Genomic DNA, 16496 nt, shown 5'->3' with positions numbered 1-16496 from the left:
CCCATAACCAAATTTTATCAACCAAAAATTAGCTTTGATTTTAGTAAAACCCAAACGCACACACCTTTTAACGAACACACCCTAATATTTGTTTGTGTATCTAAATTAAAATAAAAAACCTTGTGGGTTTAATTTCTAAAAAGTTTGAAGTAGAGAGAATGAATAGTTAACGTTGAAGTAACAATGTGTTCTGTTTTCTGTTTCACACACACACTCACACAACCCACATTTATCTCTTTGCTTTTTATTTCTCTCTCTCATCAACTTTTAATTTTTAATTTATATTTTTCATAACTTTATTTCATTTTATTTTCCTTCACCAGTGAGCTTTACTTTGTTCCTTCAATCTTCTTCTTCATCATTTCTATCTCTATCACCTTTATACATATTTTTTATATATTCATATAATTATAATAATCCAATATTCTCTTCACATTTTATCAATGGCTGACATTAGTCACCCTCCCATGGAACAACTTCAAGATTTAGAGTACTGTATTGATTCAAATCCACCTTGGCGTATGTCTCTCTCTCTCTCTCTCTATATATATATATATATATATATGAAATTTGAAATATGGGTTTTAGATTAGTAGCTTGCAGGGTTTTTAGCTCATGAAACATAGCATTTGATAGAAGCTGTCATGCAATCTTCTAAATTGTGTTATTTACTGGACATTTATGTATTTTTATAAATATTTTAACTGCTGTTTTGAATATTTTAATATTAATAATTTTATTCTCATAAGATGGCATTTCTGGGAGTATGTTTGTCAGGTATTAAAAGTATTGTATATTCTTTCATGGTTTTTATGGTGGAATTGGGAATAGGAAAAGGAGAACACCAATGTGGTTTTTTTAAAAAAAATTCTATGTAATTTTCTCCTAAGTTTTATATTTGTGTATTTGTTTATTTATGTATTAATTTGCAATATAATATTAGAACACATGAAATGTGTAGAACAAAACTACAAAAGTCAAGGGTTATGAATGTTGTTGATTTGTTTTTATTGACTAAAGTGGGTCACACCATTTTCATGGTATTTCTTTCTTTTCCTATTTTAGGTAAAGAGTGAGAACAAATCTATCTCTTTTGTATTGAATCATTATAAAATTATGGATTGTGATTGTTGTACATACATATACAAAATAGTGATTTTTGATTGGAACTTTAGGTTTTGTTTTATTGGCAAAAGTTAAATAAAATAAATGTCAAGGTTTTTATTAATAACAAAATGTGCAGTTGATTAAATATGGTAACCTGGTCTTTATTTATTCAATGCCTATTGCTTACAATGTAGCAGGGGCTTAAAGTTGTGTTTTGGCATGATAGTGTAGGCGTGTCTTGTAAGGTTGGATTTTTAGAAAAATTTATTTCTTAAATTTGGCAAGACTGTAAAGGACAAATACTTACATTTCTATATAGAAATGATGCATGATATGGTGTTTATAGTGTTTATAACCACAGCCTATTGATTTCTACCTCAATCTTATGCAGCCGAAACCATATTATTAGCTTTTCAAAACTACATTCTAATGCTTGGAACAAGTGTAATGATCCCTACTTTGCTCGTCCCCTTGATGGGTGGATCGGATGTAAGCATTTTGATTGTTTTGTACTTATTTGAGTAGTTTCGAATTTTGATATCATGCTTCGTATAACTGTTATGACATGTAGGGTGATAAGGCTCGTGTTATACAAACTTTACTATTTGTATCGGGTATCAACACAATTCTACAAACGCTATTTGGAACTAGGTTGCCTGCTGTTGTTGGAGGCTCGTTTGCTTATGTTATGCCCATACTTTACATTATAAATGATTCATCTCTGCAACGGATCCCAGATCATCATGATGTAGGTTTTCTTCGTTATATGATATGAAAGGATGTATGGCATGATTATTAGTTTCAAAAGATTGGGTTATTATTATACGTTCAAATATATTGGAATTGAAAGAAGATAATTTGTTAAGTTGGTTGGTTTTTCAGAGATTTATACAAACAATGAGAGCTATTCAAGGAGCATTAATCGTTGCTTCTAGCATTCAAATAATAGCCGGCTACAGTCAACTTTGGGGTCTCTTTTCACGGTATATTGATAATTATATAGCCTACGTTTTTTTCCATGTTTCTTTCTCTATTAGTTTTTTCCTTTTTAGTCTTGATTTTGTATCCTCTGGCTTTCCTTTAATAGATTTTTTAGCCCCCTTGGCATGGCACCGGTTGTTGGTTTGGTTGGTTTGGGACTATTTCAGCGAGGATTTCCAATGGTACGTCATTGTAGCCTTCTACATCTAAATCTTGGGTTTCTTTTTGGTAAAATATCTACTACATCGTTGTGGCAGTTATATGTCGAGTTAAACCTATTGACCTAATGCTTCGTAGCTGTGTATATGCAAGAGAAAACACATATGCATTATATTGTAGCCTATTAGCCTAATGAAAGTAGTTCTTAATACTCTCTGTCACATGAAAAAGGCTTTGTGTGATTCTATATATCTATATGCTTGCAGTACTTATTAGTCTAATCAAATGAGATGGTAAAGCGCTAACGTGTTTTCTATATATGGCAAAGCGTTTAATGGTCTTAATTGTCTAAAGTACTTCTCATAATTTTGTTATTACTTGGTCTCACGGAAATTGTGACATGTTATTCCATCTAAAATACTCTTTCAATAATGAGAAAGTAGGAGAATTCTGTTTATCAAAAGCAGTGGAACCAATATATGCAAATATATTGTCCGTTCAATAGGTATCTTGTAGCTTTAATAGTTTGCAATATAGAGATATCATTGCGATCTATGTAACATGAATGGAAGTGGGATTGAATTTCTGTAAATGCATATTTCTTAATCCAAAAGATTCAAAATTCATACACATGTTAACTTGGAAAGTAGCCCGTTTGATATTAACACGTTGTTAATGCTATGATTATTACTCTTCATGTTTATCTTTTGATTTAATTACATCTTTTTGTTCGGTGTTTCCCTTTACAGCTAGGAAATTGTGTAGAAATCGGTTTACCTATGCTACTTTTAGTTATTGGAGTTTCACAGGTAAATTTTTGTTTTCCCGGATAAGTTATTTTGTCAAATGCCCAGTCTTTTTCTCTGAAGTATGTTACTACATTCAAAGTGTAACAAGCTTCTCATATTGTAGTATCTAAAGCAAACAAGACTACTAAAAGATGTTCCCATTTTTGAGCGGTTTCCTTTATTGATATGCATCTCGATTATCTGGATCTATTCAATCATATTAACTGCCAGCGGAGCATATCGGAATAAACCCATTGCAACTCAAAATAGCTGCCGTACAGACAGAGCAAATCTCATATCTACTGCCCCATGGTAAAAGAAGTTTATGAGAAAGTTCCTTTAAGTGTTTTCACATTTAGTCCTAAAATTTCGTCTGCATGGGTGGATTTTTAGGTTCAAGTTTCCTTACCCTTTACAGTGGGGCCCACCTACTTTTTCAGCTGGCCATTCATTCGCTATGATGTCATCAGTTCTTGTGTCAATGGCTGAGGTATGCCCTATGAGTGCACCGTTAATTCATAGAGCTAATATTTTTGAAATATACAGAAACTTCATTTTCTATGTTAATAAAATTTCCTTATTGGCAGTCAACTGGTGCATATATGGCTGCATCCCGGCTCGCAATTGCAACCCCTCCACCTGCTTATGTGCTTAGCAGAGGTATTGGCTGGCAGGTAAGTTTGTAATCGAATCTTCTACTTATATGTTACAGTAAGAAGTCTAATTTACCGTGGAAAGTCACAACATATGCTTGTAAGTTCTTTTAGGGAATAGGGGTACTTCTGGATGGACTTTATGGAACTGGAACTGGATCAACAGTGTCAGTGTAAGGACCTAAGCTCAAAACTTCAGTTTTCTTTGTGTTGGTAAATACATGCTCTTTTTCAACTAACCCAAGTTATCTCAGGGAAAATGTGGGTCTTCTCGGACTAACACGAGTTGGGAGTCGAAGAGTTGTTCAGCTTTCAGCCGCTTTCATGGTTTTCTTTTCCATTTTAGGTTAGTTTTTTAACGCTTATACAGTAGAACCTCTATAAATTGATACTCGATAAATTTATAACCTCGATAAAATTAATAATTTGTCCAGTCCCAACTTGGGACCAGTACAAAATTGGATCCCAATCAATAAAATAATAAGATCATAACTTTTTTAAATCACAATGTATTTATATTGGTCCCAATGAAACTATAAATTAATAATTATTAATATATTCCAACTTTTAGTAAAAAATGATGTATAGTCACTTGTTTTTGTAAAATTTTTTATCTCATCATTGGACTCTTATCATTTATTTTCCCTATCTTATCTAAAAAAAACTCAAGAATTCTGTGTAAGAGTTTGAGTATTGTTTACTCGTATTGTAACAATAAGTTGTGAAGAGTTCTATCCTTAAATCATCATTAACTTCGTTATCAATCGGATTTTGAATGGTATCCTTCACAATTTCTTCAATGTTTTGAATCTCATAACATTTATTATTTTCACTAACATAATCTAGCAAGTGATTCATATCTATTTTGTGTTGATAATGTATACCCGTAATCAAGGTCTCATACTTTCGAATGTCTTCTCCAAAATTAATAAATTATTAATTTATCGATATAATAATATCTCGCTAAATTGATAAAATGTGTTGGTCCAAACATTATTGATTTATAGAGGTTTCACTCTATGACAATATACTCTTATCGGTTTCTTATTACTAATGAGTTGTCATGATATACTTCCTTTTGCTGTTTTGCATAAATAAAGGAATCACAGACATATAAGATTTGCATATGATAGATCCAAAATAAGCCTTATTAACGAATGGTTTCAATGTTTATCTTATATATTGCTTTCTATTGCAGGAAAATTTGGAGCAGTGTTTGCATCTATACCTTTTCCCATATATGCAGCACTGTATTGTATTCTTTTTGGCCTAGTAGGTATGTGACTAAAAATAAGCAAACTTTGCTCTTTTTTCCCAAATGCTTTATAGAGTCAGCTTTATATTTATTTTTGTTTCTAAAGATTTTGTGTATGTATGATAATGGATGATTGTAGGTGCTGTTGGATTATCGTTTCTTCAGTTCACCAACATGAATTCTATGAGAAACCTCATCATAATTGGGCTTTCCCTTTTTCTTGGAATTTCTATTCCTCAGTATTTTGATGAGTATGCGACTGTACGTCATGGCCTTGTTCGAACCAATGCTGGTTGGGTAAGTATAACCTTTGGCTGTTGTACCTACATGCATATTTTCTCATTTTTTGGTAAAATAAAGTCCGTCTTATCTATGTTCTTGCAGTTTAATGCATTCTTGAATGCCATATTCTCGTCACCACCGACAGTTGGACTAATCGTGGCAGTGTTCCTTGACAACACATTAGATGTTGTGAATTCAAAGAAAGATAGAGGAATGCCGTGGTGGGTAAAGTTCAGAACGTTTAGAGGGGACAACAGGAATGAAGAATTCTACACATTGCCGTTCAATCTAAACAGGTTTTTCCCACCAACATAACCAGTGGAGGGAAAGCAGTTTATTAGAAAGAGAAACAAGTTACTAACATCCATTTTGCAGCAATATTATGGACAAAACATTCCTTTAAATTGGGAATGATTAGGGTTCTTTTTGGGGTCATTAATTCAGAGCCAAGCTTATTGCATTGATCAATTAGGTATCTTGAGTAGAAGCAGGAGCAGGGTATAAATATTAAAATGTAGAGCTTTTGATCATTATTTCCTTTTGAAGTTTATTTACTAATAAAGGGAAAATTGAGACAAGATTAATGTTTTTGTTCTCAAATTGCTTGTACGAGTCAATTCCTAATACACACATGCATTTTGTTCATACCTATATTTTTTATATATAGGTGCATGTGTATATGTTGACATAATACATGTTTACAGGAGACGTATATTAAGTTTTGTATGTTAACATAAATGTGTCTATACATTATGCAAAATATATGAATACATGTATATATTTGTGGGTGTGATGTGCTGGAATAGTAACACAACTTTCTTAAAAGAAATTCAGAACATAAACCATTCAAGCTGTGTTTAAAGAGATGGCGCTCACATTCTACTCGAGGATTTGATAGGCGCCAAATATATCAAATTCAGTTGGTAACTTAGTAACCAACTTTTTTTGGTCATCACAAATTAAAAGTAGTGCTGGTTTAGTCTTGTGGTTTTGGCTTGAGATTTTACTATTTTAGTACCGCTTGTGACATGCCCTGCCCCTTCCTTTTATACGTACGATTTGGTTATCTTATCCTAATAAATATGGCGTAACTTGGAACATTAGTAATTGTTAAAAGTATCAAGTTCATGGTCTAAATTCTATACTAATTATGTTGTATGAGAAAAATGCATGTTAAAATAGTTGATATAAAGGACTGAAGGTGTACATATCTTAGCTGGAAGTCTTGGAGCAGAAGTAAAAGAAAGAAAATAAAGGAGGGGCTAAAGTGTAAAATGAAGATCTATATATACAACCATTTAGTCGTATTAGGGCAACAACAACAGACATTCAGATTTTGATCAATTTGTCTCTCATATTATTCATATATATTCTAGCATATATATCATATCGATATATATATGTATTTCTGTATATAATCATCATCCTGATGGTTATTTTCTATTGAATGTAATAATAACTTGTTCTATTTTCATACTAATCATTCAATTTCATTAAGTGTTGATTCAATATATTCTTGAGATTTAAAGATTCTTTACATGGTATCAGAGCCAGGCTCATTGGTTGTTGATTCGGTGTATTTGTTGTTCTATTCTTCGATTTAGAGCGTATTCCGTTTGGAACTCTAAGTCTGGTAATTAGGGTTTGTTCTTCAATTGATTTGGGGAATTTTTTTCTTGAAATCTTCTTATTAGTCTTCCGCTGTTATTCTGGTAATTAGGGTTTCACTTTCTGATCCTGATTATTCTCTTGACTAAGCGAATCAAGAGATAATTAGGGTTCTTCTAACATCGGCAAAAGCACTGTATTGTATTCTTCTCTCTTTTAATTTTTTCTTAATTTGTTGATATCTGTGTGAATCTTCATATCAATTTCTTCTCATTAAATTTTTCTATATATATATATAATTTTTTTATTATCTATTTCTCATAAAAACAGCCTAGTTAATACTTGACCTACCTCCATACGAGAGGCAAGGAATCCTGTCCCTGACTTTGCTGTGAGAACTAGATATATTTTCTTTAAATTTTTTTGAGAAGGAATTGTCTGATTGATTTTGTGCTTCTATTGTTATCTTATCTGCACTATTTGACTAAGTGTTTTTGTACCTGTTCTTGTTTTATTTCTGTGTGTAATTAGTTGTCTATTATTTCTTTGTGTGTTTGCTTGTTTCATTGTGTTGTTTGATATTTGTTATTTGCAATCATGGTTAATACTCCTCCTGGTTCTGTTCATGGTAATACTCCTCCTGCTTCTGTTCATGGTAATACTCCTCCTGCTTTTGTGCATAATGATTCTGATAATGAGACTGATTTTGAAATAACCAGGATTAGTAAGCTTGATTTTGGAGATCCTTTGTATTTGCATGCTAGTGATACTACTGGTACACCTTTGATTGGTTTTAAACTTCTTGGAACTGAGAATTATAAAGTATGGGCTTGTGCAATTGAATTGGCATTGGAAACTAAGAATAAAACTGGATTTATTGATGGCTCTTGTCTTAAAAATTATGATAATCCTGTTTTAGCTAAACAATGGGATAGATGCAATGCAGTGGTTTTGAATTGGATTCTAGGGTGTGTGTCTCAAGAGTTATATCTAGGCCAAATTTACTCTAAAAATGCTTCTATTGTATGGCAAGAACTTAAAGACACTTATGATAAAGTTGATGGATCTGTTACATTTAATCTGTATCAAAAGATTAATTCTCTTTCTCAAAATGGTTCTTCTTTGTCTGAATATTATCATAAATTGACTGCATTCTGGAAACAATTTGATGTTATGATTCATTTACCTGCTTGTTCTTGTGCTGCTACAAGTGAAATTCAACAACATGTTGATCTTATGAAGTTAATGCAGTTTTTAATGGGATTAGATGACTCTTATATAACTGTCAGATCTAATATACTCATGAAAGATCCTTTGCCAACTGTTAAAACTGCTTATAATATATGTTCTAGAGAAGAATCTCATAGAGGGGGGATGGGTGATAAATTTGTTTCTTCTTCTTCTTCTTCTTCTTCTTCTGCTTTCATTGCTAAGTCAAATTTTAACAGAAATTCTGGTTTTAAAGGAAATAAGAATTCTTTTGATAACAGGAAAACCTTTGATAATAACTTTGAATCCAGAAAAACTTTTGACTTTAATCAAAGAATTTTGAGACCACCTAATCCTAATCTTCATTGTACTCACTGTAATAAGATTGGTCATACTATTGACAGGTGTTTTATTCTAAAAAACAAAAATTCTTCTAATCAATTTAATAATGGGAGATTCTCTAATAATAATATTCAGATTGATAAATCTGATTCTGGTACTAAATCTTGTGATTCCTCTAATGTTCTTACTTCTGATCAAGTGGCTAGGCTACTTAGTTTATTAGACAACAAATCTGGATCTTCTTCTAGTCTGCAAGCTAATATGGCAGGTATGCCATTGTGTAGCAACTCTTGGTTTTTAAGTTGTAATAGTTTTCTGTTTAATGCTATCATTAAGTGGATTATTGATAGTGGTGCAAATCAACATATGACTATGTCTGCTAAAAACCTTACTAATGTAGTTGATATTTCTGATTTGCAACTAAAAATTGGTCATCCTAATGGTACTTGTGCTATTGTCAAACAAATTGGAAATCTTCATCTTAAAAATGGCATTATCTTGTTTGATGTTTTGGTTGTTCCTGAATACAATGTAAATTTGATGTATGTACATAAACTTGATAGAGACAACAATCTGTTCGTAGGGTTTGATCCTAGTACTTGTTATATTCGGGATTCACTTCAAAAGAGTGTTCTGGGGACTGGTAGTGAACAAGGTGGTTTATATGTTTATGATGATCTTCCTCTTCCTTCTTCTTCTTCTTCTGTTGTGTGAAATTCTGCTTCTATTCCTTGTGAGTCTAAACTATTGTGGCACATGAGACTTGGTCATCCTGCTGATCAAGCCTTATCTGTTTTTTCTAAGAAACTAAGTCTTTCTTCCAAACACATTGGTCCTTGTGATGTTTGTCATAAAGCTAAACAAACAAGAGAACATTTCCCTTTAAGTGATCATAAAACTTATGGTTTGGGTGATTTAATTCATTTGGATGTATGGGAACCATACAAAGTTACAAGTAAAGATGGTTTTAAATATTTTTTAACCACTGTTGATGATTTCACTAGAGCAGTTTGGACTTTCATGCTTAAAAATAAATCTGAAGTATTTGAATATGTAAAACAGTTTTTTGAATTATTGCATACTCAATTTGGTGTTAAAGTGAAAGTAATCAGAAGTGATAATGGAACAGAATTTTTAAATAATCAAATGATTTGTCTTGTTACTTCAAAGGGAATTGTTCATTAAACTACTCATTCTAATACACCCCAACAAAATGGTATTGTTGAAAGGAAACATAGACACCTTCTAAATGTGGCTAGGTCTCTTATGTTTTAGGGGAGAATTCCTTTATATCTTTAGAGTGATTGTGTGCTTACTGCTACTTACTTAATTAATAGAACACCTTCCTCTATTCTTAAAGGTAAAACACCTTATGAAAAAGTGTATGGAACTGAACCTTTTTTAAATCACTTAAGAGTTTTTGGTTGCTTATGTTTTGCTACTAAACTGAATGTATCTGATAAGTTTGAATCAAGAGCTGAAAAATGTGTTTTACTTGGTTATTCTAACAATAAAAAGGGCTACAAACTTTATAGTCTTGAGTCAAGGTCTTATGTGTATTCTAGAGATGTGAGATTCTTTGAAAATGTGTTTCCTTTTACAATGAATAAAGAACTGGTTAAAATATAATCTGAGTCTATAAATCATTTAAATTTTTTTGATTTGTTTAATACACTTGTTCATAAGGAGCCCAATGATGAAAAGGAAGGCAGAGGTGATGATCTTAACATTAGAGGTGAGCTCTCACATTTTAACATTCCAAATGAATCTATTCAAACACAGAGGATTGACAATTTTCCTGGTAGCTCTTTTAGAGTTACTGAGAATTCTGTTGATCATAATCTGTCAAGAGATTCAAGTGTGAATGTTGAAAATGTGGTTGAGCCTACAATCATGTTACAAGATATGAATAATGAAAATCAATCTGAGGGCAATAATCCTAATTTAAATGAAAGATCTCTGAGAAGAACATCTAGACAATCGGTTTTGTCTCAAAGATTACAAGATTTTGAAATTCAAGGGAAAGTTAAATATCCTTTAAATAAAGTTATAAACTATTCTCATTTGAATTCAGAGTTACATTGTTTTGCTACTTCTTTAAATAAAAGTTGTGAACCTTCTTCTTTTAATGAAGCTTGTAAAGATTCTAATTGGGTTAATGATATGAATGAAGAAATTGAAGCTTTGAATAGAAATAATACTTGGACTGTTACAACTTTACCTAAAAATAGAGAACCAATAGAATGTAAATGGATTTACAAAATTAAGTATAAGGTTAATGGAGAAATAGAAAGATATAAAGCTAGATTAGTTGCTAAAGGATATAGTCAAAAGGCTGGAACTGATTTTGATGAAACTTTTTCACCTGTGGTGAAAATGGTTACTATTAGATGCTTGTTAACTGTTGCTATTTCTAAAAGTTGGCCTTTATATCAACTTGATGTTAATAATGCTTTTTTATATGGTGACTTAAAAGAAGAAGTTTATATGGAAATGCCACTAGGATACTCTAATAATAACAATATGGTATGCAAATTGAATAAATCTTTATATGGTTTAAAACAAGCTCCTAGGCAATGGAACTAAAAATTATGTAATGCTTTAACTGAATATGGGTTTATTCAAAGTAAGTGTGACTATTCTTTGTTCACAAAAACTGATGGTGATATATTTGTTGCTTTGCTGGTCTATGTAGATGATATTGTATTGACTGGTAATTCTCAAAATGAAATAGACAAAATAAAAGAATTTATGAACTCTAAATTTAGAATTAAGGATCTTGGAAAGTTAAAGTATTTTCTTGGTATTGAAGTGCTTGAAAATGAATCTGGTTTATACTTGACTCAAAGAAAGTATTGTTTAGAATTATTGAATGAGTTTGGTCTTCTTGGTTGTAAACCTATCAATACACCTCTTGAGATGAATTTAACTATTAAACATGGTTCTTCTCCTTTACTTGATGATATGACTTTGTATCAAAGGCTGATTGGCAAACTTATATATTTGACACTAACAAGGCCTGATATTAGTTACTCAGTGCAATGTTTGTCTCGGTATATGCATTCTCCAACTAAAGAGCATTTTAATCTTGGACTTAGAGTTTTAAGGTACCTTAAGGGTGCACCAGGTAAGGGTTTGCACATTAAGAAAGGTAATAATCTTGATCTTGTGGGATATGTTGATTCTGATTGGGCTAGATGTCTCACAACAAGGAAATCTGTAACAGGTTTCACTATTTTTCTGGGTAACACTCTTGTTTCATGGAAAAGTAAGAAACATACAGTGGCCAAGTCCTCTGCTGAAGCAGAATATAGGGCTTTGGCATCTGTAACTTGTGAAAGCATTTGGCTTTTGAACTTGCTTAATGATATTGGTATAAAAATTAGTCTTCTTGTAAATCTTTTTTGTGATAGTAAAGCAGCTATACAAATAGCTGCAAATCCTGTTTTCCATGAAAGAACAAAGCATTTTGAAATAGACTTATATTTTAAAGCGAAAAAGTGTGTGCAGGTGCAATTAAAATCAATAAAATTCATTCTGATCATAATCTAGCAGATGTGTTTACCAAGAGCTTAAGTTCAAAGCAACATTTCTATCTTTGTGACAAATTAGGACTTATTGATATGTTCAAACCATTAACTGGAGGGGGGATGTTAAAAGTATCAAGTTCATGGTCTAAATTCTATACTAATTCTGTTGTATGAAAAAAATGCAGGTTAAAATAGTTGATGATATAAAGGACTGAAGCTGTACATATCTTAACTGGAAGTCTTGGAGCAGAAGTAAAAGAAAGAAAATAAAGGAGAGGCTAAAGTGTAAAATGAAGATCTATATATACAACCATTTAGTCGTATTAGGGCAACAACAACAGACATTCAGATTTTGATCAATTTTTCTCTCATATTATTCATATATATTCTAGCATATATATCATATCAATATATATGTATTTCTGTATATAATCATCATCCTGAAGGTTATTTTCTATTGATTGTAATAATAACTTGTTCTATTTTCATAATAATCATTCAATTTCATTAAATGTTGATTCAATATATTCTTGAGATTTAAAGATTCTTTACAGTAATAATCACAACTTAGGAATATTTGTGATACCAGCATCACATTGAAAACATATTTATACTCACGCTGACACCAAGGCCCAAGCTGGAATAACTTGGGAGCCCGAGACAGACCACATTGGATTTCCTGGTTTTTTGTTTCAAGCCGAAAAATAGACATACATAATGAATGTTATCATAAAACTAGTTACTCTATAAAAACATCAATTTTGTGGATAAATGGTGCTGAAAGATCATTGGAAGTCTTAAATCTAGTGTCGGCTTAATCTTTTTGAGAGCCTTAAGCAAGATTAATTTTGGGTGCCTATTTAAACAAAACAAAAAATAGTTCATCTTATATAGTTATATACTTTGGTTGCTACGTGAAAACAAAGGAAAGAAATAATATCTTGCACCATTTTTATAAGAAAGTCTTTTATTGATCACTAACTCATTGATAGAAATCTTTTTCTGAGAGGGAAAATTGGTTGTCTGGCTTTTCGATTTCTTACCTGGTTGTTTTTTTTTTCTTGAGGTTTGTAATTTCAATTATATGGTGTCCTTTTTTTTAAGGTGAGTTATGAGTCATGAGATTTATTTGCCTATTTATTATCTTAGGCAATCTTGTTATCCTTGTACAGTAATAAGTTAATAATAATATCTAACCCAAAAATAAAAAGTCTAAAACACTAAACTCAAAATATAAAAAATGAAGGTCTTTATATCTTGAGGGCCTAAGACCCTCGCCTAACGCCCTAACCCACATCTATATTTTAGCAAGCGCTACTTAAATCTTAAATAAGGGATAGAGCAACATCCCTTGTTGGAGAAATGTGTATATAAAGTGAATCAAGGATTTTAGTTTTGCAGGTGAATATCATAATCATAGTTGTTAAACTCTTACAACATGAGTCGACTTTTACGATTCGAGTCGATTTACACCAAAAACGAGTCGACTCGTTAGGTAACTCGTTTTTGTCCAGGCTCTTATGAGTTGATGTGCGAACTTAGACCAAGTCACTAGTTGCAAACTTATAATCATTGTAGTTTGATACTATGGATATATATTATATAATATACTTAATTTGCTACATTATTTTGTGTGTTATATATGTAGCATTGATTATTTTATTGTGAATTTAGAGATAAATTGTAAGTTTATGTCTCAAAAGTATTGAATATGTAATATTTTTGGTAAAATTTTTAAGATATCTAACTTATATTTTTGTTTCTAAAGACGTGACACATATATAATTATATTATATTATGTAGTACTTTAAAATGTTTTGACTCTTACGAGTTTAGTCACTTCTGAGCACGAGCCAAAAAAATGTTTTCAAGTCGAGTAAAAAATTACAAGTCGACAACTATGATCATGATGCGGTGGCCATGGCCAAATTAATTTGTATATAGTTTAATTCACGCTAAAACGATACTTTTAGGTTTTTACACATGAACAAACAACTACGAGCATATATTATACCATACATAGTTAAATACTTCAGTTCTTTCTCACTAAGCATTCAATAAGATCGCATCGTTCTCGACGAAGTCACCAGTTATTCAGTTTAGAAAGTAGATTATAGTAGTGTTTGGTTCAATCGTTTCCTTTCTTTGAGAATAGGGTTATACTCATAATTTGACAAAAATTTCAACCAATAATGTACTTTTTTTTACGGGAACGACCAAAATGCGTTTTTCTTTTTAATTTTATTTAGTATTCTTTTCTACCCCTTTTTTCTTCTATATGATAAGAGTTCCATTTTCTATTTTTGAAGAGAATTAGAAAACACATACATAGTTTGCCAATTTTAGTGTTTAATCAGATTTTTGTAATTGGATCATTGTAAGAATTTCAATAATATATGTTTTTCTCAAAGGATGATCAATTTTTTATGTTTTAATAAATATGATCATTTAAATGATTCAATAGCTTTCCTTTTGTTTTACAAAATCCTTATATTCAAATATTTAATGTATCAGAAAACACAAAATCCTTATATTCAATGTATCAGAAAACTCAACATAAGCTTTCAATTAACCAAAAACTAGTAAAAAAAACTAAAAGAAATGGATTCTCTCAAGTTGGATGACTATCTTGATTTTTAAATTAAAATCAAATGTCAAAATTGAAAGATCATCTATCTTTCAACTTGATCAATCAAGTGGGAATTCCTCCCCAAAACTAAAATCTCATTCTTATTGCTCTAACATAAAATAAAGGGTTAAGTACATTTTTTCATCCATGTAGATTCCCGTTTGTGCGTTTTTCATCACTCAGTTAAGTTTTCGGTCAAAATCATCCCTGTGGTTTTTAGTTATTCCCTGCTTCCGTTAAGTCTCCCACGTCAGTACATAATAAAATAAAACCGCTCCTTTTTTTCTCATAACCTGTTTCCCTTTTTTTCCCCTCTTTTCCTTCTCTGCTAATTTCCCTCCTTATTTACCGATTAGATGATTCCCCATGTGTGTGACAAGCCATTGATTGTTCGAAGATTGCCACACACAAAGTCATGGGAAATTAGGAGGGAAAGAATAGAGAGAAATTAAAAGGAAAAGAAAAAGAAAAGAGGGGAGATGAAGGAAACGAGTTATGAGAAAAAATAGGATTTCTTTATTATGTACTCAGTATATCACGTGACCGCACGTTGGGGGACTTAACGAAAACATGGGCGAACTGAAAACAATAAACATGATTTTGGCCGAAAAACTTAACGGAGAAATGAAAAACACACAAGAGAAAAGTACTTAACCATAAAATAAAATAAAAAAATTATTAGCCACAACATCTGCCGCCAAGTGCCAATACAAAATTGGCATCAACATAAAAACAGCACTTTACCGTCCATAAGCACATAATTAGAAAATATATAAACTTGATTAATTTGACATTAGCTTCAGAAATTGTAGAATTAACATTAAAACTTTCGAAAAAGTCATTCAGTCCCGAAAGATGGTGTTCTTTTAATACAGATAATCTTCATCAGCCTTTTTTTTTTATTATAAAACAATTTAATTCTTATATAAACAATTATGTCATATATAGGTAAATAAATGTTTTTCTCACGGCCAATCCCAAGAGGTAATCGCAGAATCTGCTCCTCAAGGCGACAGGATGTGACAACGCTTCCTCCGGCGAACAGTAACATCCCGGTTAAGGGCGGTCAACCGTCGTCTGCCAGAAAGAGCTCGATTTATGACGATTTATTATTGAGTTTTACGAATATTAATTAATTCGCCGCAAATTATTTTATGAATCGCCGATATAAGCAAAAGTTAATTATAAAGTAAATCATTAAACGTAATCGCAAAATATATTCATTTTTTAATAGAAAAAATACATTGATTTTGACTGCGGAGTGAAGCCTGAAGGAAGGCATACTAGAAAAAAGGGAGGATTTCATGAAGACAGCAAGGGTTTTATAAGTATAATTTGCATAAGCCCTAATTTTGGCGAATGCATAATTTAGGCCCATATATTTTTTTAATTTGAAGCCCATATAAATGGCAGAAGTTATAAATTGTAAAGTGGGGTTAAAAAGATATGTACACATATATTTTCCAAGTAAACATAAGAACCGATTTGTTACTCACTCTGAGCCACAAATTTATACGAGTAATACAGGTGAGACTAGTCATATTGACCACCAACTAATATTTGGTACTAAAATTTCTACAAAGGTTTGGCTCTTACCTTTCTTTCTTTAGGTAACAAGAGGTGGGCACAACCTTAAGGTTTCTTTAACGAGTTAAAGTCTTATTAAGGGGAAGGAGTGAAGGCAGTAAACTGATTCCCCGATCGCAACACGTTTAGGTTTATAACTACAAGTCTGGTGCAACCTTAAAATTTTGACAAAGGTTGTGTTACATCACATTCCGCTTGAATTCTCAATTAATACATTGACATATCACAACACGTTTGGGTTTATAACTACAAGTTACTTCTTGCTTTAGCACACTTTTTAAAAACTTTGACGAGTTAAGATTCGACCATGTCACATCTTGTACTCGCACATTTTTAAAAATCTTGAGAGATAATGCTTTGTACAAA

General features: G+C 31.6%; 2 protein-coding genes and 1 non-coding gene across 3 annotated transcripts; 2 read left to right on the top strand and 1 right to left on the bottom strand.

Annotated features, from left to right (window-relative positions):
- Window positions 1-429: 429 nt before the first annotated feature.
- LOC122596297 (nucleobase-ascorbate transporter 1) lies at window positions 430-6005 on the top strand. The gene is made up of 14 exons (XM_043768845.1): window positions 430-519; window positions 1499-1596; window positions 1679-1855; window positions 1990-2090; window positions 2195-2270; window positions 2997-3056; window positions 3160-3347; window positions 3429-3525; window positions 3623-3709; window positions 3803-3861; window positions 3943-4034; window positions 4887-4964; window positions 5083-5240; window positions 5328-6005. Exons 1-14 carry the CDS (start codon window positions 444-446, stop codon window positions 5538-5540), a joined length of 1560 nt encoding a protein of 519 aa, XP_043624780.1. The 5' UTR covers window positions 430-443; the 3' UTR covers window positions 5541-6005.
- Window positions 6006-7430: 1425 nt separating this feature from the next.
- On the top strand, window positions 7431-9098 carry LOC122597508. Its single transcript, XM_043770098.1, has one exon. It carries the CDS (start codon window positions 7431-7433, stop codon window positions 9096-9098), a length of 1668 nt encoding a protein of 555 aa, XP_043626033.1.
- Window positions 9099-15337: 6239 nt separating this feature from the next.
- LOC122598719 lies at window positions 15338-15435 on the bottom strand. The gene has a single exon (XR_006323708.1). It is a non-coding gene; the product is annotated as a small nucleolar RNA SNORD96 family (small nucleolar RNA).
- Between the last annotated feature and the right edge of the window lie 1061 nt (window positions 15436-16496).

Source organism: Erigeron canadensis, chromosome 4 (genome assembly GCF_010389155.1).
Source record: "Erigeron canadensis isolate Cc75 chromosome 4, C_canadensis_v1, whole genome shotgun sequence".
NCBI classification, from domain to species: Eukaryota; Viridiplantae; Streptophyta; class Magnoliopsida; order Asterales; family Asteraceae; genus Erigeron; species Erigeron canadensis.
Note: the sequence above shows the minus strand (reverse complement) of the source record. Positions and strands in the feature narration are given on the sequence as shown.

Excerpts from the sequence above, each read along its gene's own strand:
- LOC122596297 (XM_043768845.1), top strand. The coding sequence starts at position 444 with ATGGCTGACATTAGTCACCCTCCCATGGAACAACTTCAAGATTTAGAG. Across the intron at positions 2,271-2,996 it reads TTCAGCGAGGATTTCCAATG|CTAGGAAATTGTGTAGAAAT; the intron begins GTACGTCATTGT and ends TTCCCTTTACAG. Across the intron at positions 3,348-3,428 it reads CTCATATCTACTGCCCCATG|GTTCAAGTTTCCTTACCCTT; the intron begins GTAAAAGAAGTT and ends GTGGATTTTTAG.
- LOC122597508 (XM_043770098.1), top strand. The coding sequence starts at position 7,431 with ATGGTTAATACTCCTCCTGGTTCTGTTCATGGTAATACTCCTCCTGCT.